Raw genomic sequence first — 24903 nt, forward strand, 5'->3', positions numbered from 1 at the left:
CATTTTCTCCACATTTTCCAATTCCAACTGTTCCTGCTGCATTAAATGCTTGATCAACTAAATTAGCTGGTGATGATCCACAACTTCCATCAGTTCCACTCATTTCAAGACATGTAAAATCAAATCTAACATTATTATTTTTGAATGTATTAGAAAGTGTTTTGTATGCATCATTTCCATTTGAGTTATAATATCCAGCTGTCATTTCTGCTGCATGTGATTGATCATTATACCACCAATGAACTCCTGATATTTTACCTGCAAGTGCAAGTGTATTTCCAAATACATTTCTTGCTGCTGAAAGAACTTTATCTGTGTGACTTAATAACAGGTCAAAATACCATTCTTGGAAGAATCTTCCATATTCACTTTGATAATTGTCAAATCCATTTCCAAAGAATCCTGTTGATGATGGTGGTTTAGAATTATAATTTCCTGCATTTGATGGTGATCCATTTCCCCATTCTGAATGTCCTTTAGCTGTTGCTGCTTTTTTAAGTAATTCTTTTGATTTACCATCGTTACATTGGAATTCTCCTACTCCACAATAACTCCATCTTGAAAGTGGATATGATGGATACCTTGTTTCTCCACATGGTCCCATACCTACTTGAATTTCATTAATTGTTCCATCATCAATATAACTTTGGAAGTTTTGTTTAAATGAAGTCATGAAATCTTTATAAATTTCAATTGGTGTTCTTCCTTCAAAAATAGATGAATCATCATATGCAAATGAAATATATTCATTATTAACATTATTTTCATTATCTTTAAAGAATGCATCATTTGCTGCTCCTGCATTTCTTACCCATTGTGGAATTTCAATTGTTACTGAATCTCCTACATTTCCTCCACATTTATGGAATGACATAACTGCTTGGAATTTTAATCCTGCATTTTTAACCATTTGAACTAATTCTTTATATCCATTCCAATTGTAATTTCTTGGTGATGTTTCTACAAGTCCCCACCAAACATCTGCCATGACACCAGCAACTCCTCCTGATTTAATTTTATTTAAATCATTTTGAAGTTGTCCTTTATTATTAACTCCATTAGAATTGACAGTATCAAGTGGCATCATCAAATTGACTTCAGTAGCCAATGTCAAAGTAATAACACTTAAGAAGAATATCATTATTTGATTAATTTCAGTTTTGTATGGTTTAAATCATTAATTTTCATGAAAAACATTTAATATTACTTTTCAAACGACTTTTCATTTTGATGAAAAAACTTATTTATTTATTCTTTTTACTTTTCTATTTTCTTTTTTCTTTCTTTTGAATTTTCTTTTTTTCTTTTGAATTTTCTTCTTACTTTTCTTATTTTGTTATTTAATACAAAAATATATATTGTTTTAAATAACAATATTTCTTATTTTTTCATTTCCTTTTCTTTTTCTGAGTTAATGACAAAAACTAATTTTATTAATAAAAAGCAATTAATTTATTGTTAACAGAATAGGTATCTTTTGTTACTATTCAGGGCAGACTAATCCCGTCCCGAGTCGTTCTCTAGCAGCTCTACAAAGTATCCTCTATGATGTTAGAAACAGTGCCCTATAACATCAGCTATGTTCTTAATTACAAGGCTATTGACTTCTTTTATTTTATCAATTCGATTTTAGTTATTTAACTTGATACCTTCAGCATAGGTTCTAAGGTGTCACATCAGATACACTACACAGAACCCTAAAAATCGTCCAAGCTTTGAATCATCAGTTATTGTCTTTTCATGAAGTTACCTTGGTGAGATAATGCCCCATTCAAGGTTAGTTGGTTATTATTTATGATGGGCGATTTGGGGAGGTATTGTTTATTATGATAAAGACCATTTATTTATTATGATAATTGTGTTATTTTACTACAACTGAATTATATTTATTAGTAATAGATTTATGCTGAATACGTTGTGTGTTATTAAGAAAAATGGATTATTTAAACAGTAATAATGATAAAGAAGATAGATCACAGCCATGGTGTTATTTAAGTTGAGCATATTTGAAAAAACAATATTTGAATAGAAATAAAGCGTGTTGAATAAACTGAAACAATCACTTCTCAACATGATAAAAACCTAACGATAAGTGATTTATATCTAATTTCTTTTTTTAATTTCCAGTTTAATTTTTTATTTAACCAATTTATTGCAAAATAATACACAGCTTGTTATTTTATTTCTTTCATATCTATTGTTCTTGTATTTTACATCTTTTACTTATTTCTCTCTTTCGATTGTTTCTTTCTTTTATTATTTTCTTCTTGATCTAGATGTTTTTTCTATAATTTCATCTTTAACTCTCTCTATTTTCATTTTATTCAGGATTATATATACTTCTTGTTGTATGTTTTTCTTTTCTATTTATTTATTTCTTCATATCCTCATTTTTCAATTAACTTGCGTTATTTTCTTATTTTTCTCTTTATTTCATTCTCTCTTAATGTCCTTTGATTTTTATTCCTATTTTCTTTATTATCATTATATTTATTCATTTTTCGTTTCTTATTTCTCTTTTTGAACCCTTTTTCATTGTATTTATATTTCCATTTTTATTATCATTTTATTGTTATTTCATTCATTCTTCTTTATCCCCTTGTATTTTATTATATCCTGCTTTTTCTTTACAAAACTCAATGATATTATTCAATAATAATAATTAATTTGTGTTATTTGAATTAAAAAACTTTTTAATAAAAATAAAATAAATAAAAAATAGCTATGAATCTTTTAAAAACAAAACCCTAAAATTTAAATCATAAACAAAAAACTATGTTTAAATTATTGAAGTAAATTATAAACTATATTCATTTATTTTTATATTTAAATATTTTTCTTTTAAATAAAGCTGTGCAAAAATTTAAAATAATAATTATTTAATGCACATTAATTATTAGTTTAATTATCATTTAAAAAGATTGTATTGTTTATGAACAATATTATTCTGACTTTATAAAACTGTGTCTATATTTAACAAAAAACTTTGCTTAAAAAAGAGGAGCCTTTATTTCTTTTTAAAAATAAACCACGAATATTCGTTGTGAAAAAAGTATGTCAGAAGATGTTCTATTAAAAAAATATTCATAATTCATTATAAAACTATAAACTCATTTGAAATATTATCAATGATTGCATTATTCTTATTGATAGTTTATTCTATTGGTAAGACCTCTGATAACAGAGATCAATTTTCTACTAACTATCCTTATGGAATGGAGAATCGTAATACAAATTTTAATTCAGAATTTACAAGTGATGTAAACAGTTATCAAATTCAAAGATTTGCTGAAAATGGTGTTTTCAGTGCAAATCAAGAAAATTATGTTCGTGCTAAGTGTAAAACATGTTGTAGAGTTATTTTTGCTTCTGATTACAATTATAAAACACAAAGGCAATTTACTGATGCAGACGATATAAATGGTGATACCAGATATGTTATGGATATGGAGTTTGATGATAAAAGATCAGTTAGATACCCTAATGGAAATTATGAACAAAACATTCTATTAAGACCATTGAAACAAGGAAATGAACTTCAATTCTTTGAATTTGCACCATATAGAATGTATACATGCTATTCAATGCCAAAAAGAGTACATGATATTAGAGGAGGGGCAAATGAAGGGTCAACTCTTATTATTTGGTCCAAAAATCCACCATTATCAGACGCACCAGGTACTCAAAATCAACGTTTTGTTTATGTCCATCCATATCCAAATGAATGGTATGCTGAATATCATTCAACTATTGAATACAATCAGGGTGGAAGATGGGTTAAAAAAACTCTTGAATGGCCTACATATAAAAGACATTTCTATCTTCCTTATCGACTTGATCTTGACCTTTGTTATCAAGCCAAAAAAGCATCTGATAGTAGATCTGTATGGACTGGAAATCAACACCTCAAGACACTTACCAATGGGTACCAAATCACAGCTTCAAGATGTAGTGCAACAGAATCAAGACAGATATTTATTCCAGTTTTTGCCTAACTTTCTGATATTAAGTTATTTTTGTTTTGTTTTAATAATAAGAAGAAAGATTTGTTTCAAATAAATTAATGATAAAAATAAATAAGTTATTGATAATTAAATGAATAATGAATGAACAAAGATTAAAACAAATGAAATGAAGTGATAATAATAACATAAAATGAGTATTAGTATGAACTTTAACTAGTATAATATGAAGAAAACGTATTGATATATATCTATTTCATAATAAATTGGATTTGAATAAGACAAAGATAAATAGAATGAAGGAATATAAAGAATTTGTTATAACCAAGAGGAGTGAATCGTTCTAAAATTAAATTTATTTCATAAACAGATAATAACCACGATTGATAAGATAAAAATGAAATAAAGAAGAAAGAATAATAAAAATTAAAACAGAAACAATGTTCAAAACATCATTTATATTAATTCACTAATAATAGTTTCATTATACAATACTGTGCTATTACAATATATAAACAATAAACATAAAAATAATAAATGAATAAATAAAAATGTAATAATATAATAAATAAGAAAGAATTATCTATTTATTTAATAAGATAAATATATCAGAAATTGTAATATAAATATTAAATATTACTTTATTACTTCAATAAGTCAATTAAATTAATAAATGATATTGTGAGAATATAATAATAATAGAATTTCTTCTTCATTTGATTAAATATTCTTAATTAACATCAAAAGACTATTTTTCATTAAGTTTAAAACGAATTAAAATGATAATATAAAAAAAAACACCAAAATAACTTTATTTTAATTAAAAGTTCCATTCAAATGGTTCTGGTGGTTTTGGTTCATTGTTATTGGATAATAAGGCATCAGCAAGTGCTTTATGTTCATCTGTCATTTCAATTCCTTGGTCTTTAATAATTCCTGAGTTTTCTTCTTCCATTTGAGGTTGGGTATCTTTTAAAATTAAAATACCTCTTCCTGGTTTTTTAACTCCAACAAATCTACTACCTTTTATCTCAGTAATAAACTCAAGTTGACGAGGAGTAACTCTGCTTCCATTTTGTAAAGTAACAAATGGTTGTATTTGAATTGGTTCTTCTTCCATTTTCTTTTCTTCAGGAATAATTTCATTTGTAATTTTTTCACTAATTAAAAGACTAGAAGACAAATTAAGTGATTGTCCAGTTTGTTTATTTCCATAAGATAATTTAGTTTGATTCATTTTTGTATGTCCAGTTTTTGTTGGTGGTTTAGTTATTGGTAAATAATCAAATTGATCTGATGGTGCATTAGAAATATATTGATATGATTCAATATACTGTAAATCTTCTGTAACTCCAATAATTGTTGTTGGAATAAATGATAATGAAAGACATAAAGTAAATGGATACCAATACCAATATTGATTAAATAATACTAATCCTGCAACTGCTTTTAAATTAAATGTACCTAAATTATTATACATTGAAATAGTACAATTTCTACCTCCAGCATTAACAATTCCTAATCCAAGAATACTTCCAAATTGAGTTAACATTCCTTCACCTTTAAATGATATTTTATTTTGTAAATCTTTAATAAATGTTTCAATTTTATTATTTTCTTTAATTGATGTTTCCATTAAAACCATTCCAAGTGCAATAGCAGCTCCTTGTTTTACAAAATCATTTGGATCTTTTAATAATGGTTCAAGTAATCCAATAACTGTACTATTATTTGATGCACATCCTGCAATACCTAATGCAAGTGCAGCTCCATATCTAACATGTGGATTATATGAATCAATTATTAATAAAATTATTTTACATAATTCATCTAATCTTTTATTTAAAATAAATCCAAGTACTAATACTGCTGTTCTTTTAACTTCATCACTTCTATCTGTGACTGCAAAATGTAATAATTTACTAATAGCTTTTTCATTAGAAGTTCCACAATATGCTAATCCAATTGTATACATTCCTCCATATCTTAATACATTATTAGTATCATTAATCATTAATTCTATAATTTCATCAGCTTTATCTTGCATTCCAAACATTACTAATCCTATTCCAACACTAGTTCCTCTAATAATTTTGTCATGTTCTGTTTCATGACAATATGTAAGCATTTCTTGTGCAACTTCTAAATTCCCTGTTCCCATCATTATTAATCCAAGTGCTAATCCTGCTGTCATTCCTGCTACTGCACTATCATTATTAATTAATATTTCTTTAATTTCTTGATATAATTCATAATTTTCTGTTGCAATTCCAGCTAATCCAACTCCTAAACATGCTCCATGTTGAAGAACTTCATTTTTACTACTTTTTGATTGTTTTAAATCTTCATTTATTATTGTTAAAATTTCTTTTCCATGTCCTCCAAATATAAGTCCTAATGCATATAATCTTCCTGATTGTGCATAAACACTTTTTCCTCCTGTTCCATTAGCTGTATATGGTGACATTAAATTAATTGCTTCATTTTCTCTTCCTTTAAATAAAACTCCAAGTGAAGCTGTAGTAGCAAATTTTCCCCAATTACTTGCATTAATAATCCAATCATTATTATCTTTTAAAAACATAATATTAGTTGTTCCATAATGCATAAATGCATTAGCATATAATACTGCTGTTTGAATTACACTACTTTTAATACAATTTGATGATTTAATATTATTTAATAATAAATTATCAGTTTTATCTCTAGAGAATAAAAAGTCTAAATATAATTTTTCTTGAATTTTTCCATCAATATATTTATGATATTTCTCTGGTAATTTACTTATTAATTCTTCTCTAAATTTTTGTGGAATTCCTTCATAATCAAGTAATACTTGTTTTTTCATTTCTTCACTTAATTGATTAAACATTTTCATAAATCCATCTCCATCATTCTTTTTTACCCAACATTCACTTATACTTTCTAAATCAACTTGACTATTTTCATTAAGACTTTCTGAAATAATTTCCATAATTTCATTTTTTAATGAATAATCAACATTTGAACTATTAGTTATTTTCTTAAGATATTCTATTATTTCTTCTTTCTCTTTAGTTTTTCTTAATATCTCTTTAATAACATCAACTCTTCTACAATCTATTGCAATTCCAATTGTTAAATACTCTTCTTCTTTCTCAATAGCTTCTTTAAAGAATTTATTCATTTTTTCTTCCATTAATTTGTCAATTTCTTTCTTTTGTCTTCGTTCTTTAATATACATATCTATTAAATGTGTAATCATTTTTACACTATAATTATCATTTCCTTCAAATTTGAATAATTCATTTGCTTTTAATGCATAATTAACTGCTTCATCATAACTTTCAATATAAAAGTATGATTTACTAATAACAAGATATGCATATTGTTTTCCTATTCCTTCTATTGTTTCACTCAATTCAATTAATTTAGGAAGTTCTTCTGATATTTCTGCCCAATGTGTTGTAATAACACCATCTATTTCTTTTAATGTTTGTACTTTAATTTCGTTGTCATTACTATATAGCTTTTGAATCAATTGATCAATTTGTTGTTGAGATGAAGTCATATACTTTTTTGTTTTTTTCTCTTTTTCTTTTAAGTTCTCATGAAGTTTTTATTTTTTTTTTATTTTTATTTTTGTTATTCTTATTTTTTGTTATTTTTTTCTTTTTTCTAAATTATTAAAAGTTTGAGGTATGTCTTGTTATGATATAGTAAATAACTATAACGTGTAACATTTTCATGAATATCTTACAATATAAAAAGGAGAACTATTTCAAATTCAAATAATACATCATGGATACCCAAGAACTTATTGTAAAACCATCTGAACAACAACAAGTTTTTAATAAAAACGAACAAACCAATGAAAATCAATTATTAATCAATAAGGCTAGTTTATCGTTAAAAACAATGTTTGGTATTAGTATTTCTGATATCATTGATTGGAATGGTATCATTCCAAAGAGTGAAGAAGATGTACAATTTATTCTTAATAATATTCAACAAAGAATTGTATTTATGGATGGTAAGAACCAAACAACCACATTTGTTTCATTTCAAGATAGTGTTGGGCCATTACGAAATATTAAACAGATGAAATTATCAGGATTTGTAGATTTATCTAAACAATACACACTTGTTTGTGTTGAACAAAACAAATATCAGTTAATTAAAACAGATATTCAATACTGTGAATTTCACATTATTGGAAAAGATCCTATTTTCTCAATTGGAATGGTTTTAAATACTTTGAATAAAAGATTTGATAATAAATCAGATAGAGTTGTAAAACTCAGTTCTAATGATAGAAAAATATTCAATGAAGAAACAAAAGGAAGCAATACAAATACACTATTTGAAGATAGTGATGTTATTGGATGTGGATACATACCATCACAACAAATTGTATTTTACACAAGAAATGGAAATTTAATAAATGTCATTCATACAGAATATAAGATGAATTGTTTTGCAATTGAATTAGAAAGATATAACATTGTCAATATTAATACAGGAAATCAACCATTTGTATTTGATTATATTGAATTTTGTAATGACTTCAATACAAATACAACATTTTTAAAGAAGACATTCACTGTTAATTGTGAATTATTCATTTTTGAAATTAAAATGTCTGGTATAACAACATTAGAACAATTAAAAAATAAGTTGTTGAAAATAATAATAAAGAGAATTCATATTCAAAAACAAGTTCACATCAAAACAGATATATTTGAATGTGAAGAAATGTTTTGGAATGAAGGATTGATAGATGAAAATGAAATAAATCATATTTATGATATTAAAAACAGAATTACATTTAAAGAAGAGTGTGAATGTTCTACTATTTTCAGTGTTCTTAAAACAAACTCTCAAATTGAAATGAGTTTTATTACTCATCAACAACAAGAAGACCAAATTGTTTCTGAAGAAGTGGAGTGGAGTGATTTTTGTGGGTTTGATAAACCAGTAATTCTAATGTATGATGATACAATTAAAGAGAAAGAAGAGTTTTGTTGTCATTTAGAATTGAATGATGCAATAGATATTGGGGCTACTTATCCAAATCCAAGAATTATCACAGAAGACAATACTAAGAAAGAGTATGAATGGAAAGGAACATATTGTAGTGATGGAGTATCAAATTGTGTAATTGAAATAAATAACAAACACTTTGACTATTTATTCTGGGAAGGTGTTTGTTTGAAGAAAGAAGAGTTTAAAGGAAAAGAAGTTGGCATAACACATGAAAATATTTCTAATGAATTAGAAGTATTGTTAAAAAAATTGGGAATGAATGAGAGAGAAATCAATGATTTCATTGTTTACTGGATTGCAAAATTAAATAAAAATTATTACAAAGTTACAATTTGTGATTCATCATATGATAATGAAATTGCACAACTGAAAATAAGTGGGTTTAATCAAATTCATAGAATAGCATTAAAATTTGAAGAAGTTGAAAATATTAATAATCTCCCAACAATTGATAGTGTTGAAGAAAGACAAAGACCAACAGGAAAGTATGTCATTGAATGGGGAGGAATCATTGCTTAATTCTTTAATCTATTGATAAATTCAATTAGTCAATAATACTTCAACTCATATTATTCGGTGAATAATAAACAATATTAAAAGAGGTGTGTTGAGTTTAATCAATATATTTCAATCATTGTTGTTGATTCATATTTAGTTAATTACAATGATTTTTAAAGTAACAAAAACTTAGCAAGAACTAAATAAACAAATAATGGTTAACATCAAAAAAAGATAAAATAACAAGAAACAATCTCTTAATAATTGAATAATATATATGACCAGATTATTCATTGAAATTACATATTCACAACAATAACTATGGACATAAAATTGAATAAAAACAATTAGTTTAAACAAGAAATATTGAGCAATAAAAATAACAGAAATACTATACGTGAAAGTGAACTATGAGTAGTTTTATATAAAATGTTTTATTTTTTTTTTACTTATCAGTTGGTTGATTTATAACAAAAAATAAAACAATAACAAAATCACTAATAATTAAAATTAAAGTGAATCATAGGTATCTGAACGATGTTTCTTGTGAACAATAATTCCAATAATTACGATAATTGCAAGTATAATTCCAATAACTAAAAAGCCGCCAACACATCCGACAATTATCCAGAATAAATCATCACTAAATAAATTTTCACTTGAACTTGATTCTTGGAAACAAACATCAACAATACATCTATTATTGAATCTATCAAATTTATAACCAGGATCACAATATGAAGCAACACATTCAGTACTCCATTTACCATCGTCCCCACAAATATGTCCTCCATGAGCATGTTCAACAGTAATATTATTGTCACAGGCATTGTCTACTTTAACAAGTCTTTTATTTAATGGATTACATTCATTTTGATATTTGTTGTAAATCTTTAATCCCTCATCAATGAATTGGTCAATTTTACTTGGAGTGTATTTAAAAATATTGACTCGTTCATCTACAGGATTTAATACAAATTCTCTTGGAATAGTCTCATTGTAATTATAGTTCCATTCAAATGTTTCAAAGAATGATATTCTCATATATCCTCCTAATTCAGCAAGAACATTAGCCTCATCCATAAAAACTTCGTCTTGAGTAATAACTGGAGTAGGTGAATTTCCAGCATCAAAACTTTCAAGAGATAACTCAGGATCACCTTCATAACCAACAACAATGGCATTACCTTTATTTACCATTCCTTTAGCCAAAACACTACAAGCAGAATAACAAAAACCATCAGTCATAATAATAACATCAGTTGGATTTCTTGGATTCTTTACTAATTTAGCTTCGAGCATTGTAGAAGCATGCATAAGAGTATTTTGAGAATATACATGTTCAATGTCTCCATAATGAGTTACTTTTGGTTGAGTGTACCATTCTCCTAATGGAACAGATTTGTTTGATTCATTATAAAGAACTTGACATTTGTCAGTGTCATAAAGATATTCTCCATATTCATTTTTCATACAGCCTTCACTTCCTTTTGAAATTCTAACACTTCCAATAAGATCTACATCAGCATGTGGAGCAAGGACTTGTTCAAAATTAGCTTCTAAATCAGCATATCCACCTCCATTCATTGGAAGGATAACAATAATAGGATTAGTATTTTCATCTATAGTCTTAATACATTGATTAAATACTTCAAAGAAATTATCAAATTCAACTTCTGGATAGAATGTCTTTAAAACAATAGTATTAACTTTCTTTTCAGAATCAAACTTACAAGCTAAGTTACCATCAGCTGATTCTAAATCAAAAATCTTATCAGACTTCTTATAAGTAATAAAATCTTCAACAGAAATTGGTGCAGTAGATCTTCTTTCTTTTTGTGAAATTTTTCTAGCAATATGTTTGTTAAGTGTTTGTGGTGGAATATACACCATTTGGTATTGTGTTGAAATTGAAATATCTCCTGTTAATAAAATATTAATAGGTTGAGAAAGAAATTCTTGTGAAAGAAGATTAGACCTTAACGAAACAAATGACATTGATTCAAGTGCATATGTAAATCTTCCATGTGGTGATTTGAGGAATGCATGGTCTTCTGCCCATTTCTTTACAAATGTATGAGGTTTGTCTCCATTGATTGATGTGATAATTTTACCATCATTGTTTGTAATTTCTTCTGGAATTTTAATACCAAGAGAAGAGAGTTGAGAATTAGGATGAATAATATAATTACCATCAACGATGTCAATTGTAAAAGGTAGTGAAGCATAAAAATTATCATAATAATATGTATTATTTTCATTTGAAGTTAAACGGAATGAAAGATGAAGGTCATGAGTTGTATCAACAATATATTGAATTTTTTGCATAAATGGATAAACTGCTTGGTCTTCAAGTAAAGGAAGAGATGCAAGTTGAGCATCAATATCTAATGTTGGGAAGAACTTACTATCAAAAGATGGTTGTGGTGGGTTCTTCAATATATCTTTAAAAACATATGTTTGAAATAGAGACTGTAATGAGTGTTGAATATTTGTTGCTTTTTCTAGAGAAAGACTAACAGAATTAATACACTCAAAAGCATCAGTAACGGAATAAACTCCAGGGGTTAATTCTTTGCATTGAGTAGCAAATGCAATTGCAATTAATGTAGTTATAACAAGCATGAAATAAGACTATAAATAAAAAGTAAGGGTTTTATGAGATACACCAAAACCCAAAGAAAAATTTAAAAATAAATGAATACAGTTTCTTTTCATTATTCTTTCTTCTAAAAGATTTTTTTATTGTATCATTTTGTTAATAATTTTTCTTTGAAAAATATGTGTTATTACCAAAATATCATAAAATTTTTTTAATATATCAAAAAAAAAAAGAGAAAAACTTAAATATATAAAAATTATAAATTATGAATTTTTATGATTGAATATTAATTAGTTCTTCTTTATTATTTTTGTTTTATATTTTTTTCTGTTAATTATCTCCGTATTTATTGTATAATTGATTTTTTTATTATCTTCTTTCTTCTTTGTTTTTTCTTTTAATTTCTTTTATTTAATGAAAATGTCAGAGAGTTAATATACAATACATGAGATATATTTTATTCGTTATATTCTTTATACTATAATATTAACAATTCTTAAACTCATTTGAATCAAGGGATTTTCATTATAAAGTGGTGTTTATTAAAAGAATCAGAATTGTTTAAGTGTATGAGATAATCAAATCATTCTTAAAATATAAATAATAAATAGTATTAAGAATATTTTATAAATAAAACAGTGATCAAAATACAAAGAAAGAATAAAGTTAATAAACAAATGGTATTGAATAAAGATTATAAAACTACATATAATAAATCATGACATAAAACAAAAACTAAAAAAAAACAAAGAAGTAAATTTTTTAAAGAAACAATATCGTCATTTCTCATTATTTCTTATTTCCAAATTTTGATTATCTTTATTGGTTTTTAGTTTAATTTCATATCAAATAAATGAATTTCATATTACACAAAAACTACTTTAAATGAAAAATATGAAATAGTTTTAATAGACAGTGTTTGTGAGTTACCAAAATCCCAGAAATAACCATAGCAAACAGTACTACTACTTATTTTCAGTGCATTATTTACATAGTTCTTAAAAATAAAAAACTAAACAATAAATAATTAAATAAATTGACTAAATACCTTTAAATATAATAGTAGTACATTACGGTATCTATTAAAACAAGCTTATGTTTATAACTTTCATTTCTGTGACTAAAATTGTATCATTCTTTTTTTATTATCTTTAATTTCCTAATTTGAAATTGAAATTTTTTGTTAATAAGATTTAATGAAACATAGTACTAATGAGAAAAGATGTTTCACTTTTTTATGTTAAGATGTAAGACTTAAATAAGACAAAGTTATTAAGAAAAAAGACTTTAAAAAGACTCTTAATGAGTTAAAATATTTAAAATAATATTATTTTAACCTTAAAATTAATAACCGACAAAGAGGATTTGAATGAGGAATCTAAGAACTATTTAAAAAAATGAACTAACTTATATTTTATTCAAAAAAAGATGACTGAAGCAGATATTAAACAAGTATTTGATATGATAGATACAGACCATTCTGGATATCTTGACATTGATGAATTTGTAAAGGCATGTTCACAACTAATTGAAGGATGTGAAAAAGAAAGTGCAGTTGCACTATTTCATATGTCAGATGAAAATGGAGATGGTAAAATGGATTTCAATGAATTTAAAAATATGATTGAGTTTTATTTAAAGAACTCTGAAGAAGAAGACCCATATGTTTTATTATTTAAAAGATGTGATGTAAATGGGGATGGTGTTTTAGATAAGAAAGAAGTTTTTGACATCCTGCAAAGCATTGACCCAAAGATTACTATCCAAGATGTAAACGAAACATTTGATATCTATGACACTGATAAAAATGGTTCATTAGACTTTGATGAATATATGAAAATGGTTGAAGATATTAAATCACAATAATTTAATTTCTTCTTATTTTTTTTTTTGATAAAATAACAAAATTTAAACCAAAATGTGTTATTTAAAGATTAAAAATAATCAGTGTCAAACTTAAAAGACAATTGTCATTACCTTAATGGAAACACTTCTTGAATTAAATAGTATAATGAAAATGGATATCAGTCGTGTTTTTCGTGAAATTAAAACTGAACGAGATCCTCGTACAATTAAATCAAATGAAAAAACAATTGTATGTCAACATTGGTTAAGAGGAATGTGTAGAAAAGGAGCTAATTGTGATTTTCTTCATCGTTTAGATGAAGAAAGAACACCTGCTTGTCATCACTTTGTGAAATATGGAAAATGTGAGAAACCAGAATGTCCATTTAAACATGAAGACCCACAAAAAGCAATTCCTTGTGAATGGTATAAAAGAGGATTTTGCAAACATGGAAAGAAATGTAAACATGGGCATGTCCCAAAATTAATGTGTCCTTTATTTTATCTTGGATTTTGTCCATATGGTAAAAAGTGTAAATTTGTTCATCCAACCATTTCTGTTCCAAGAGAAACTATAGAAAAAACACAGCCTAGAGGAGAGCGTTTTCCTCGTGACGGAGATGATAGAAATGCAAATTTCAAACATGAATTTACAAAACCAAAAAGAGATTAATTTTTTGTTTTATTATCTTTTTTTTGTTTTATTATCTTTTTTTTTGTTTTATTATTTTTTTTCTTTTTTTTTTTTTTTTGGATTCGAAGGTAGCACCTCAGAGACACCACACAGATCCCTAAAATATTTCCGTCCTTCGATTCCCACCAGTTATGGACTGGTTATGACGTAGCGTTTGGTTAGAAAAACATCTTACCCGGTACTGCAAGAATAGCAGCGTTTATTATGTACAATGACAGAATATCATTGACAATAAACGAATGGGTATTTATAAAGATGTTATTATTACTTGTTAGAATACAAGTATATTTGATAATATAAGAAAGATTATCAAAGGAAAAGGGTCAAGTGGTTGAGGCTAAAAGAATATTAGCCCAAAGCAATACAGTGGTAATTATATACTCTCCTTAAAATAAGAAAATAAAGAAGAAGAAATCTAAACCCAAAGAAGAAGAAATTTAAACCCATCGAAATTAAAAAGAAATTAAATGATGAATATTTAAATAATTGATATTTAAAATACTCTATTCCACACCAAAAATGAGAAAAGAAAATTCTCACCGTTCAACAACTAAAAGCAAAGAATAAGCCAAAAGTTGAAGAACAAATACTTTTAAGCGAAGGGATGGGATTAGTCTCCCCTGAGCAAGGAACAATAGAAGATATTTCTATTAATACTTAATTAACTACTTTTTATTTTTTCTTTTTTTTTTAGATTAAATATGAAATAGTTTTAATTAATAATAAAAAAAATTATTATAAAAAAAACCTAATGGTATTTAAGGGAGATGAAATCTTACTTAAAACTGTGCAAGGATTATCATGCTGAACATCTCTATAAGATTTTCGGTTTTCACAATCCTAAGATAATAGTAGGAAAACTTTAGATCAATACTTAGTGTCTTGGTCATCCTTCTTTCCTAAAATTTTCATATTTTTCTGTTTTATCTTATTATTTAAATAAATTATGCATCTAATGGAAAAGCCTTTTGGAATAAATAATACTATTAATGAAGTTCAACTTAAAATAAAGGAAGTGTATGATAGATTACCTAAAAAAGGTAAAGAACAAGAGAATGAATGGAGTGTTTTAGCTTCTCTTATTGCTTTTGATAAACAAAAAAAGGAATATGAAATTCTTTCTATTGGAACAGGAAGTAAATGTGTTACAAGCAAACAACACAACACCAATATCATAAACGATTCTCATGCTGAAGTGATCTGTAAAAGAGCCTTTCAAGTGTTTTTATTGGAACAAATTTCTAAAGAACAATATATAGAAAAAACAACTTCTAAAGGTGAAACAAAAACAAAGTGGAAGTGGAGATATGACAGATATGATTTGATCTTTTATATAAGCCAAGTCCCATGTGGTGATTGTTGTATCTCAAGCAATGGAACAATTAATAAAGATATTGAGACTGGAGCAAAAAGGATTATAAATAATTCTATCGAACAAACTATTGCTTTATGGGAAGAAAAAAATATCAAAGACGGTATTGGAAAAACAAGAATTAAACCTGGAAAAGGAGAGAAATCTTTAAGTATGTCATGCAGTGATAAAATATTGAAATGGGAAGTTCTAGGTATTCAAGGAGGAATTTTGGCTAATCATTTTGAAATGATAATACCAAGCCTCATTATTATAGAAAAACCAGCAGATGAAGATGCAGTCATGAGAGGGATTCATGTAAGAACAATACAAATGAACACTCTATTCACAGAAAAAAACTACAAAATTAATATCCCACCTTTTATTTATTTAAGTCAACCAAGCCACCTTGTAAAACACAAAGCTGAAGGACTGTCTGCTGCTGGTAGTTCCATTAATTTTATTAATGGGATGGAAGAAGAAGTTACATTAGGAGCACGGGGTGTTAAGTTTGGTGCAGGAAAAAAAGTTGTCGATTCTCAAAGAAGCCGTTTGTGTCAAATGAAAATAAGAGAAAGATACAGTGATGTATTTCGTATTCAGAAAGAAAAAATACACCAAGAGGATGAATATTATAAAAGAAAAGTATTTTTCAAACAATGTGTTGAAGGAGGATGGACAATTAAGTGAAAAATATTTATGTTATATAAAACGAATTTAAAAAATTTTTAAATAATTTGAGGTTAGTTTGAAAAAATATCAAAAAAATTGAGACATAATGAAATTCACACTCGAATAAAAAAAATAAAGAAGTAGAATCTTTGTTTTTTACGAAAAGAAGAAAAACAAAATAAAAAGGAAAAATTAAATACAAAATCATTAAAAAGTTGTAATAAAAAGGAAAATCATAAAAAAACTAAAAATCAGATTTAAGTTTTAATTAAAAGGGAATGCCTAAACAAAGTAGAAAGAAAATTAAACAACCAAAAAGTACTATTACTACTAAACCTAACAGTACTAATGTAATGGGAAATATACCTGTTTGTTGTATTATTTTCTATTTAATAAATAAAAAGTATTAATACATTAGGAAACTATTCTTCAACAAGAATTAAATGAACGTAGAAATGGTATTATACAAACTAATGGTCATCTTCCTTCTTTGGAGATGTCTGTTGGAAATGGAACTCAAGTTAAAATAAACCAACCAGGAAATGCTCAACCTATTCAATTTATTCCTCAAATGGTCACTGGTCAAAATCCTCAAATGATTCACACAATACAAGGACAACATTTCATTAATCATTCAAACGAACTTTTTAAAAACACTTACCATATGATCCCTTCAACTGCTCTACAAAATGGAGTTCATCAAATTCCACCTCAACAGCCTCAAGGACAACAACAGTTTCAACAACAAAAAGTTTTTTCTTTTCAACAAATGCCTCAAGGAAAAGGACAACCTACAATCCTCTATCAAAATCCAACATACGTCATACCAACTGGACCACAAAATCAAAGAATTGTTGAAGCTCTTGCAGGCCAAACTCAATTGATTCAACAAAACAATATTAATAGACAACAAGAACAAACTCAAAGAGTTTCTATGCCTACACTTAATGGTCAACCAAATATCACAACAATACCAAATGGTATTCAACAGATTAAAGTTCAACCTCAACCTATCGCAATGAGAAATGTAATTGGAATAACAATGCCTCCTGGTTATTCTACACTCCAACCTAATCCAAATGTTAGAAATTTCCAAAAAATAGTACCAACAAATACTCTTCAAAATACAACTACAGGTCAACCAATTCAACAACCTCAAATATTACAACAAATTAATCCTCAACTTCAACAAAATTTAAACCAACAACCCCAACACACTATACCACAACAACTCTCAAGTAATATTATAAATACTCAATCCCAACAACAAACAACTAAACAACAATCTATTTCTAATCCAAACCAAAATACATTTCAAACTATTAACAACTCTGGTCAAAGAGTTTTATTTAACTATCCTTCTTCGAATGTAATGATTAATCCAAATATTATGTTACAACAAGTAAAAGAAACTGGAAATACTATTCCTCAACAACAAAGTGGGTTACGATTTGCTCCAACACAAGCTACACAATTAAACGTTAACCAAACAGCTCAATTAAATCAAAACCAAATAAACCCTCAACAACCAACACAAATAACTCAACCACAACAAGGAATTACTACTCCTATTCAGCCTAATTTTAAACAACGAACTCAACAAGAATTCCAAACAAGTCAAAATATTTCAAATTTGACAGCAATTAACACCCCTGTTATTGGACAGTTTACATATAATCCAATAGCTCCACACCTTCAATTTCAACAACAACGTCAAAGGCCAATTCAATTTGCTCATGGAGGGTTCCAACCTACAATTCCTGGAACAAAAAATGTAATAGAAACAACATTTAGACCAGGAAACACAAATCCTAAATTTATTTTGAAATCAAATGGAGAGAATGTAGATTCTTTTACCATTCAACAACAATTAGATTTACAAGCTAATTTTATGGCACCTATCTCACAAGTACTAAATAGAGGTATTAGCGTAAATCCAAAAACATATGTTATTGCTTCAACTCTACCACCTAAAGTAACAACTCCATCAGTAAAATCGTCAAACCATAACATGTCAATAGGTATTAAAGAGGAAGATAGTAGATCAAAAACTGGTAGTATTGTTTCTTCAACTACAGGAAAAAGAAAGAAAAAAGAAAATAAAAAAGTAATGGAATCACCACAAAAACCAAGTTTAGCTGATGAACATAGAAATGAATTAAAGAAAATGATGACAAGTAATTCAGAGTCAATTGCTGTATTTGTTAAAGAACATCCTAAATACAATGACCAATTTGAAGAAACACTTAAAGAAATAGCTAGATACTGTAATATGTATCAGTTCTTTGGTTATGAATGTAAGGAAGATAAAGTAATTGTAACTAATGCATTGAGTCAAATCCTAAAAGATCCTAAACTAGTTCTTGTGTTTAAAGTAAATACCCCAATTGATGAAAAATGGGGATTTGCTAAACCGTTCTTTTCTAATGATGAAGAATTTAATGATGAAACTATTGACGCTAAAATGCAAAAAGATGAAGGTGGTGTAGTTCATTTTCTTGACTTATATTATGATTACACTAAACAGTTACTTGGTGGAATTGAAGCATCAATAACACCAACACCTGCATGATTTTGTTTTTACTTATAACACAAATATTAATTATCTTATTGGTATTTAAAACATATTAATTTTATGTTATTTTAATAATTAAAAAAAATACAATAAAATATAACAAAGAAATCATTTGAGTGATAATTATAATTAAAAAAGATGGAACGATAAAAAAACCTATGTAAAAACAAAAAAAATCAATAAAGTTATTAAAAACATATGTCAGGAAAAAGACCACAACAAGAACTTTTACATCATGCTAAAAAACCATTATACAAACCAAAAGACCCCGCACATCCTAATCTTCAAACTGAAAAAAGTATAAGTAAAAGAAAATTAACATTAGCACCAAAACCTGTAGCAATGCCAAAACTAACATTAGCTGCTAATGAAATTCAAAACGCGTTACATAAAAATGTTAAAGTAGTTGGAGGACATGAAGTCCATATCCCATCATTTTTAAAGAAAAAACAACTTCAAATACGAAAATCAAAAAGCCTTCATAATAGTCTTAAAAAAAGTTTACAAAGAAAGTCAAAATCTTCTTTAAAGAGAAAAAGTCTTTCTTTAATGAAAAAAAGTAGTATCAGTTTGAAGGAACAAAACAAAAAAATAGTTACTGTACAACCAATGGAATCAAATCCTATTGATTTAAATCAGCCTAGTCAAATAGAACCAGTGGATTTAAATCAACACAGTGGTTTTATTAATAATGAAACTCCAGAAAACAAAGCTGCTTCAAATAAACTTAGTGGGTTGGATTTGTCTGAAACAGACCAAAATGAAAACCATCAAATAAAACTTCCTGTCTTTACTAATTTTAATGCAACTCCAATTAATCAAGACATTCAATTATCAGATGAAGAAAAAGAAGAGATAAAAAAACAAATTGCTAAAAGAAAAAGAAGAAGTTCTTTAACACCACTTGACCGTGAAGTAATGAGAAAAGAAAGGTTGTCTTCTGGAATTAATTCAAGAGAATTAAATCTTCAAAAATATCGAGAATCATTTTCAAAGAGAAAAGAAAGAGCATCAGCAAGTATGATTGAAAATAAGTAAATTTTTATTTAAAAGACACTACAAACCCATATTTACCTTTTTTTTAGTTCTTTGAGAGTAAATACACTATAACAAACAACTATTCTTATACCATTTTTATTGTACATTGTTTTCTTTCTCTTGTTTATTAGAATAGCTTCTTTTACATAAAGTCTTTTTTTGAATTTTTTCAATGTACTGATCAATTTCATTTGCTTCCATTTCATCTGGGAGATAAATCTCTCTAGAAATATTTAACTGAGCACCTTCAATAGGAACACAACTATTGATCTCACTGTTTAAACCAAAAACTTCTTTTAAGTACTCTTCTCGAGATATATCATTAATTTTAGGAGATTTAAGTTGTTTGTTTTTTTTCGGTTTCTTTTCATCGTTATTTTTTTCTTTATGATGTTTATTGTTTTTCTTAAAAACTTCATCATTTTTGAAACTGTTGAATTCTTTCATGTAATGATCCATTTTATTAATAATCTCAATTTGCTTGTGTTCTAAATCAATTAACTGGGTTTTAATTTTATCGAGCATATTAAACATTTTGTTGTTTTGTTCTTGAATAGTTTGTAAAGTAGGTCCAGTACAATGAATTGAGTTTGGTTGACTCTGTTGAGAACCCATAAAAACTAAATATTTTTAAGATATAACGAAAAGAAAAGAATTGTCTTAGAAAAATTCATGAAAAGAGGAAACCCTAAAACATATTTTTTCAATAAAAAAATATCAAAGTTAAAATAAATAGTAAAATAAGTTAAAAAAAGCTATATTAACCCTTTCAGTAGAATAAAGGAAAGAACCCTGAACTGAGAAAAGAATCAGTGAGACCATGTCTGGCAAGATGACTGCTGCTAAATCCGCTGCTAGGGCACAAGTTTCAACTGAAGTTGTTGTTAAGAAACCAGGATTTGATGCCTACTCTAAATTAGTTAAAGAAGCTGTTGCTGGTATCCCAGAACTTAAGGGAGTTAAAGTAATTAGTGCCAAGAAAATAACTATTAGCAAAGACAAAAAGGCCACTGTCATCTTTATTCCATTGAGAATGATGAGAATTTGTAGAGCTTCATTCGAAAAAGTTATTGAAGCCCTTGAAAAGAAACTTAATGGACCAGTTTTCATTATTGGTAAGAGAGTCGTCGCTCACACTAAGAAAGTTGGACAATCAGGAAAAACTGATTACAAACCAAGATCAAGAACTTCAAAAGCTGTTCATGAAGCTTATTTGAATGAAATGTTATACCCAATCGAAGTTGCTGGTCAAAGAGTTCATGTCGCTTTAGCTCATAAGAAAGTTACTAACTCTAAAACTGTCTTTGTTGCTGTTGATGATGCTAAATTAAAGAATACAGTTAAAGCTAAACTTCCAATCTACTCAGCTGTTTACAAGAACATTACTGGTGAAAAGGTCAAATTTGCATTCCCAGTTGTCGCTTAAGGAATGTAACCAAGTTTTTTGGATATATTTTATTCTTTTTGGTTTATTTTTATATGAGGAAATATAATTTTGTTATTAGTAAAATGATATAATTAATATAATTGTGTATTAATTCTTATTAAACAATTGAAAATTTCTTAAAATAAACTGTAACATTCTAAAAAATATCATTTCATTAAACTTTTTTCTTTCATCCTTTAAATATATAAAAGTTTTTAAAAATTGATAATTCCAAAATATTCAATTTCACTTAGAATTTAAGGAGGTGTGGATGGTCACCATTCTTAAGTGTGAAGTAAGAAGCCATATATTCTTTAAGGTATGGAACTTTCTTAATTTCAGCAACAATACTTTCATCTACTTGTTTTTGTTTTTTGACAATTAATGCTTTCTTAGCTTCATATTGTTTCTTAGCAAAATCTTCTTCAACAGTTTTTCCAAAGGCAGCTTTCTTAATAGCAATCTTTTTGAAGAATTTAACATCTACACCAGTAGTATCAACTTTAGAAACATCTACCTTTTGAGAAGTAGCAATAACATATCTTTGGTTAATTCTCATTAATGGAACTCCGTTGATTTTGAATGGTCCAGTAACAATAAGAGCTCCTGATTTAATACATTGTTTTAAGAAAACAACTTTCTTTCCTGCATATTTACCAGCAACAATAATAAGAATAGCACCTGGTACAATACTTTTTCTTAATTTTTCAAGGTTCCATGCTGGTTTATCAAGAGCTGTTATTTTAGCTCCTTTTCTTGTTCTTAATTTCTTCTTTTGTTCTTGAATCATATCATCAGTTGGGTAATAAGCTGGAACTTTAGCATCACCTGCTTTAACTGGAACAAACCATTGTGGAGCTGACATGTTGTTGTCCTTAAAGGGTTCTTTTATTCAGTTCTTAGAAATAGGGTAGTATTTCAAATAGTTTTTTTATTATATATATAGTTTTTTTGTAAAAATAAAAAACATTAAATAAAAAATAAATGTTTTTATTATTCAGTTATAGTAAAATAAAGAGAAAAAACGAAATTCAGTCGAATCTTACAGATGAGTGTTGAATCAGAAAAAGTTATTCTTGATGAAACTCAAATGAATAATGTCATTAATCTTCTACGAAGTGCAAAAGGATTAATGGAGATGACATCACTTGGAAATCTTATTAAAGTCACTGGTTTGTTATTAACAATTTTCCTGATTTTCCTAATACTTATTTTATTTAGTCATGTTTGATGAAAAACAATATCTTATTCAAATGACTGAAAATGAAACAATCTCAGTTTATCGTTTGGCTCATTAATTTAATACTTTATCATTTCGTATAGATTATTTGTTGTAAAACAAACCAACTAACCCATCAGAACAATTAATTAATCTCTTGGTACTATTAATTTGCCTACAATCACTTGAGCAACTAATAACTCTCTCCATTTAGGCATATCCTTTTGTGTAAACTCTAATGGCACTCCTAAAGAAATGCAATCAGCACATTTACAGGTAAAAGCACCACAATCGTATCCGTTACTTTGTTTTGGATTATCATCTATATCAATAATATTATACGTCCCTAAATGACCAGTTTCATCAGCTAATCTTCTAACAAAAGCAGCTATTTTTAAACTGATATTTTGACAACTCCTTCCCCCAGATAAAGAATCGTAAACACTAATAGTATGTTCATCATTATCAATAACACTAAGTACCCAATGAGTATTACTGATGTTGATTGGAATAAGTACTTTTTCATATGAAAACAAATCATTATTTTTTACCCAACGTTTACTATTTTCAAAGTCAATTCGATTGCCTGATAAACTCCAATTTTTTGATAATTTTGTAAAAAAGAATGAATTTAAAAATCCAATTCTTTTATTTTGTAATAACTCAATAAATCCATTAACTACTTCATCTCCAAGCCATTCTGCTCTTAACGACTTCATTAACTCAGAAACACTAATCTGACTGTTGCATTTTCCTCTTTTTAAATTATCGATAGCTGTACTAAATTCTTTGGGTAGTGATGGCATAATTATGTCACGATGTGACAATTGAAATTCAACTTGATATGGCTGTATTGGTTTATCATCTTCAAATCCAACAGCTAATGCTATTTCTTTTATTTGGTTAAAAGCATCACAGTATTCTTCTTCTACAAGTTTTGATTGTTCATCTAATTGGTGTTTTAATTCTAAAATTTGTTGAATATAACCATCATAAGGATTTGTCATTCAATTTTTTCTTTTTTTAGTTTTATTTTCATTTTTTTAATTTGGTTTTTTGTTATGGATTTTATTAATAAATAAATTTTGTTATTTAATACTTCATTTATTTCTTATTTCAATAATTTTTGTTTTCTTTTTTATTTTTTTGGTTTCTTAATAAATAAAGTAGAAAAATTTACTGTAGATATAGTGAAACAGTAAATAAAATTATATTTATTGTAATATTTCACTATCATTTGTTTTTAATCTTTCATTTTCATTTTATGTTTTATTACTTATTTTAAGAGTAAATAATTTTGGATCATTAATTAATAAAATTAAATATAAGAGGATTTAAAGAGAGTAAATCAAAAAAATTGAATAAAAAATAAAATCAATGAATTGAAACAGTGTTATAGATGATAAAATGATTGAATTAATATTAATTTATTTTTTGAACATCATTATGTGATAATGAATCAAGAATGATGAACTAAGAAATAAAAAAAATGGTATGAATAAAAATGAATGATAATATTATAATGAAATTATTAGATGATGTTTAGAATACAAATTAATAATAAAAAAATATAATTAAATCAATTTAATTTCAAGACAATAGTCTTCAACATTTCAGGTAAGATTATATCTATCATTTAATATAGTCTGAGATTAATTCTTCTGTTCATTCTGATTCATACATTCAATACAATTGATCATCATATGATTTCATTAATTCTTTCATGTTTTTGTTAATTATATCTTTTACAGTTATTTTCAATAGTATTTTTTATTCAAATATATTCTAATAATATTCTGGTTTTTATTAATTGGTCTTTATATTCTTTTTACAACTAATAATGTTATTATTTTTATCATTCTTTCTATTTTCTTGATTATTGCTTGAAATATACATAAATATTCATTTTATTCATAAATATTATATTTATATTTTTATTTCATACAATAATAATATCTATGATAAGTTTATATTTGTTCTTTAATCTCTAACAATT

The 24903-nt window shown here is 26.5% G+C and overlaps 14 protein-coding genes across 14 annotated transcripts in view, besides 45 other annotated features; 8 read left to right on the top strand and 6 right to left on the bottom strand.

The window, feature by feature from the left end:
- The window catches only part of EDI_071420 (beta-amylase precursor, putative), a gene marked incomplete at both ends in the record, with an annotated part of 1284 nt that extends 143 nt beyond the window's left edge, over positions 1–1141 (bottom strand). Inside the window, one exon of the mRNA XM_001733205.1 lies at positions 1–1141. This exon is cut by the window's left edge and continues 143 nt beyond it. Coding sequence (XP_001733257.1) covers positions 1–1141 — 1141 coding nt within the window.
- Positions 1142–1240: 99 nt separating this feature from the next.
- Positions 1241–1342: a microsatellite.
- Positions 1244–1405: a microsatellite.
- Positions 1406–1438: 33 nt separating this feature from the next.
- Positions 1439–1654: a repeat region.
- A 4-nt stretch (positions 1655–1658) lies between these two features.
- Positions 1659–1982: a repeat region.
- Positions 1983–1989: 7 nt separating this feature from the next.
- Positions 1990–2114: a repeat region.
- Positions 2115–2178: 64 nt separating this feature from the next.
- Positions 2179–2269: a microsatellite.
- Positions 2218–2395: a microsatellite.
- Positions 2350–2522: a microsatellite.
- Positions 2414–2578: a microsatellite.
- Positions 2579–2642: 64 nt separating this feature from the next.
- Positions 2643–2850: a sequence feature (AT_rich).
- A 7-nt stretch (positions 2851–2857) lies between these two features.
- Positions 2858–2884: a sequence feature (AT_rich).
- Positions 2885–3128: 244 nt separating this feature from the next.
- EDI_071530 (galactose-inhibitable lectin 35 kDa subunit precursor, putative) lies at positions 3129–3995 on the top strand (the record flags this gene model as incomplete). The annotated part of the gene is made up of 1 exon (XM_001734444.1): positions 3129–3995. One exon carries the CDS (start codon positions 3129–3131, stop codon positions 3993–3995), a length of 867 nt encoding a protein of 288 aa, XP_001734496.1.
- A 58-nt stretch (positions 3996–4053) lies between these two features.
- Positions 4054–4136: a microsatellite.
- Positions 4137–4350: 214 nt separating this feature from the next.
- Positions 4351–4403: a microsatellite.
- Positions 4404–4468: 65 nt separating this feature from the next.
- Positions 4469–4534: a microsatellite.
- A 12-nt stretch (positions 4535–4546) lies between these two features.
- Positions 4547–4609: a sequence feature (AT_rich).
- Positions 4610–4782: 173 nt separating this feature from the next.
- EDI_071540 (26S proteasome non-ATPase regulatory subunit, putative) lies at positions 4783–7512 on the bottom strand (the record flags this gene model as incomplete). Its single annotated transcript, XM_001734445.1, has 1 exon — positions 4783–7512. The coding sequence occupies one exon, from the start codon at positions 7510–7512 to the stop codon at positions 4783–4785; it is 2730 nt and encodes a 909-aa protein (XP_001734497.1).
- Positions 5524–5587: a sequence feature (AT_rich).
- Positions 5761–5815: a sequence feature (AT_rich).
- Positions 6630–6656: a sequence feature (AT_rich).
- A 45-nt stretch (positions 7513–7557) lies between the features above and the next one.
- Positions 7558–7619: a microsatellite.
- Positions 7620–7742: 123 nt separating this feature from the next.
- EDI_071550 (uncharacterized protein) lies at positions 7743–9506 on the top strand (the record flags this gene model as incomplete). The annotated part of the gene is made up of 1 exon (XM_001734446.1): positions 7743–9506. The coding sequence occupies one exon, from the start codon at positions 7743–7745 to the stop codon at positions 9504–9506; it is 1764 nt and encodes a 587-aa protein (XP_001734498.1).
- Positions 9287–9307: a sequence feature (AT_rich).
- A 397-nt stretch (positions 9507–9903) lies between the features above and the next one.
- Positions 9904–9933: a sequence feature (AT_rich).
- Positions 9934–9995: 62 nt separating this feature from the next.
- Positions 9996–12110, bottom strand: EDI_071560 (uncharacterized protein; the record flags this gene model as incomplete). The annotated part of the gene is made up of 1 exon (XM_001734447.1): positions 9996–12110. The coding sequence occupies one exon, from the start codon at positions 12108–12110 to the stop codon at positions 9996–9998; it is 2115 nt and encodes a 704-aa protein (XP_001734499.1).
- A 169-nt stretch (positions 12111–12279) lies between these two features.
- Positions 12280–12380: a sequence feature (AT_rich).
- A 1-nt stretch (position 12381) lies between these two features.
- Positions 12382–12500: a microsatellite.
- A 178-nt stretch (positions 12501–12678) lies between these two features.
- Positions 12679–12845: a microsatellite.
- Positions 12846–13085: 240 nt separating this feature from the next.
- Positions 13086–13125: a sequence feature (AT_rich).
- Positions 13126–13394: 269 nt separating this feature from the next.
- Positions 13395–13438: a sequence feature (AT_rich).
- Positions 13439–13515: 77 nt separating this feature from the next.
- EDI_071570 (Troponin C, skeletal muscle, putative) lies at positions 13516–13953 on the top strand (the record flags this gene model as incomplete). Its single annotated transcript, XM_001734448.1, has 1 exon — positions 13516–13953. The coding sequence occupies one exon, from the start codon at positions 13516–13518 to the stop codon at positions 13951–13953; it is 438 nt and encodes a 145-aa protein (XP_001734500.1).
- Positions 13949–14000: a sequence feature (AT_rich).
- Positions 14001–14104: 104 nt separating this feature from the next.
- Positions 14105–14605, top strand: EDI_071580 (mRNA 3'-end-processing protein YTH1, putative; the record flags this gene model as incomplete). Its single annotated transcript, XM_001734449.1, has 1 exon — positions 14105–14605. One exon carries the CDS (start codon positions 14105–14107, stop codon positions 14603–14605), a length of 501 nt encoding a protein of 166 aa, XP_001734501.1.
- Positions 14606–14684: a microsatellite.
- Position 14685: 1 nt separating this feature from the next.
- Positions 14686–15302: a repeat region.
- A 6-nt stretch (positions 15303–15308) lies between these two features.
- Positions 15309–15373: a sequence feature (AT_rich).
- A 199-nt stretch (positions 15374–15572) lies between these two features.
- EDI_071590 (tRNA-specific adenosine deaminase, putative) lies at positions 15573–16667 on the top strand (the record flags this gene model as incomplete). The annotated part of the gene is made up of 1 exon (XM_001734450.1): positions 15573–16667. The coding sequence occupies one exon, from the start codon at positions 15573–15575 to the stop codon at positions 16665–16667; it is 1095 nt and encodes a 364-aa protein (XP_001734502.1).
- Positions 16667–16716: a sequence feature (AT_rich).
- Positions 16717–16812: 96 nt separating this feature from the next.
- Positions 16813–16901: a microsatellite.
- Positions 16902–16927: 26 nt separating this feature from the next.
- EDI_071600 (uncharacterized protein) lies at positions 16928–19221 on the top strand (the record flags this gene model as incomplete). Its single annotated transcript, XM_001734451.1, has 2 exons — positions 16928–17017; positions 17068–19221. The coding sequence occupies 2 exons, from the start codon at positions 16928–16930 to the stop codon at positions 19219–19221; spliced, it is 2244 nt and encodes a 747-aa protein (XP_001734503.1).
- Positions 17026–17061: a sequence feature (AT_rich).
- A 42-nt stretch (positions 19222–19263) lies between the features above and the next one.
- Positions 19264–19324: a sequence feature (AT_rich).
- Positions 19325–19422: 98 nt separating this feature from the next.
- EDI_071610 (uncharacterized protein) lies at positions 19423–20262 on the top strand (the record flags this gene model as incomplete). The annotated part of the gene is made up of 1 exon (XM_001734452.1): positions 19423–20262. The coding sequence occupies one exon, from the start codon at positions 19423–19425 to the stop codon at positions 20260–20262; it is 840 nt and encodes a 279-aa protein (XP_001734504.1).
- Positions 20263–20358: 96 nt separating this feature from the next.
- EDI_071620 (uncharacterized protein) lies at positions 20359–20877 on the bottom strand (the record flags this gene model as incomplete). The annotated part of the gene is made up of 1 exon (XM_001734453.1): positions 20359–20877. One exon carries the CDS (start codon positions 20875–20877, stop codon positions 20359–20361), a length of 519 nt encoding a protein of 172 aa, XP_001734505.1.
- An 80-nt stretch (positions 20878–20957) lies between these two features.
- Positions 20958–21016: a sequence feature (AT_rich).
- A 66-nt stretch (positions 21017–21082) lies between these two features.
- Positions 21083–21688, top strand: EDI_071630 (40S ribosomal protein S7, putative; the record flags this gene model as incomplete). The annotated part of the gene is made up of 1 exon (XM_001734454.1): positions 21083–21688. One exon carries the CDS (start codon positions 21083–21085, stop codon positions 21686–21688), a length of 606 nt encoding a protein of 201 aa, XP_001734506.1.
- A 59-nt stretch (positions 21689–21747) lies between these two features.
- Positions 21748–21835: a sequence feature (AT_rich).
- Positions 21836–21884: 49 nt separating this feature from the next.
- Positions 21885–21912: a sequence feature (AT_rich).
- A 26-nt stretch (positions 21913–21938) lies between these two features.
- On the bottom strand, positions 21939–22553 carry EDI_071640 (60S ribosomal protein L6, putative; the record flags this gene model as incomplete). The annotated part of the gene is made up of 1 exon (XM_001734455.1): positions 21939–22553. The coding sequence occupies one exon, from the start codon at positions 22551–22553 to the stop codon at positions 21939–21941; it is 615 nt and encodes a 204-aa protein (XP_001734507.1).
- Positions 22554–22614: 61 nt separating this feature from the next.
- Positions 22615–22686: a sequence feature (AT_rich).
- A 370-nt stretch (positions 22687–23056) lies between these two features.
- Positions 23057–23914, bottom strand: EDI_071650 (sentrin-specific protease, putative; the record flags this gene model as incomplete). The annotated part of the gene is made up of 1 exon (XM_001734456.1): positions 23057–23914. The coding sequence occupies one exon, from the start codon at positions 23912–23914 to the stop codon at positions 23057–23059; it is 858 nt and encodes a 285-aa protein (XP_001734508.1).
- A 4-nt stretch (positions 23915–23918) lies between these two features.
- Positions 23919–24053: a microsatellite.
- A 53-nt stretch (positions 24054–24106) lies between these two features.
- Positions 24107–24135: a sequence feature (AT_rich).
- Positions 24136–24211: 76 nt separating this feature from the next.
- Positions 24212–24235: a sequence feature (AT_rich).
- An 86-nt stretch (positions 24236–24321) lies between these two features.
- Positions 24322–24343: a sequence feature (AT_rich).
- Positions 24344–24458: 115 nt separating this feature from the next.
- Positions 24459–24498: a sequence feature (AT_rich).
- A 116-nt stretch (positions 24499–24614) lies between these two features.
- Positions 24615–24778: a microsatellite.
- A 15-nt stretch (positions 24779–24793) lies between these two features.
- Positions 24794–24863: a sequence feature (AT_rich).
- Between the last annotated feature and the right edge of the window lie 40 nt (positions 24864–24903).

Source organism: Entamoeba dispar, genomic scaffold (genome assembly GCF_000209125.1).
Source record: "Entamoeba dispar SAW760 scf_1105229458291 genomic scaffold, whole genome shotgun sequence".
NCBI lineage: Eukaryota > Evosea > Mastigamoebida > Endamoebidae > Entamoeba > Entamoeba dispar.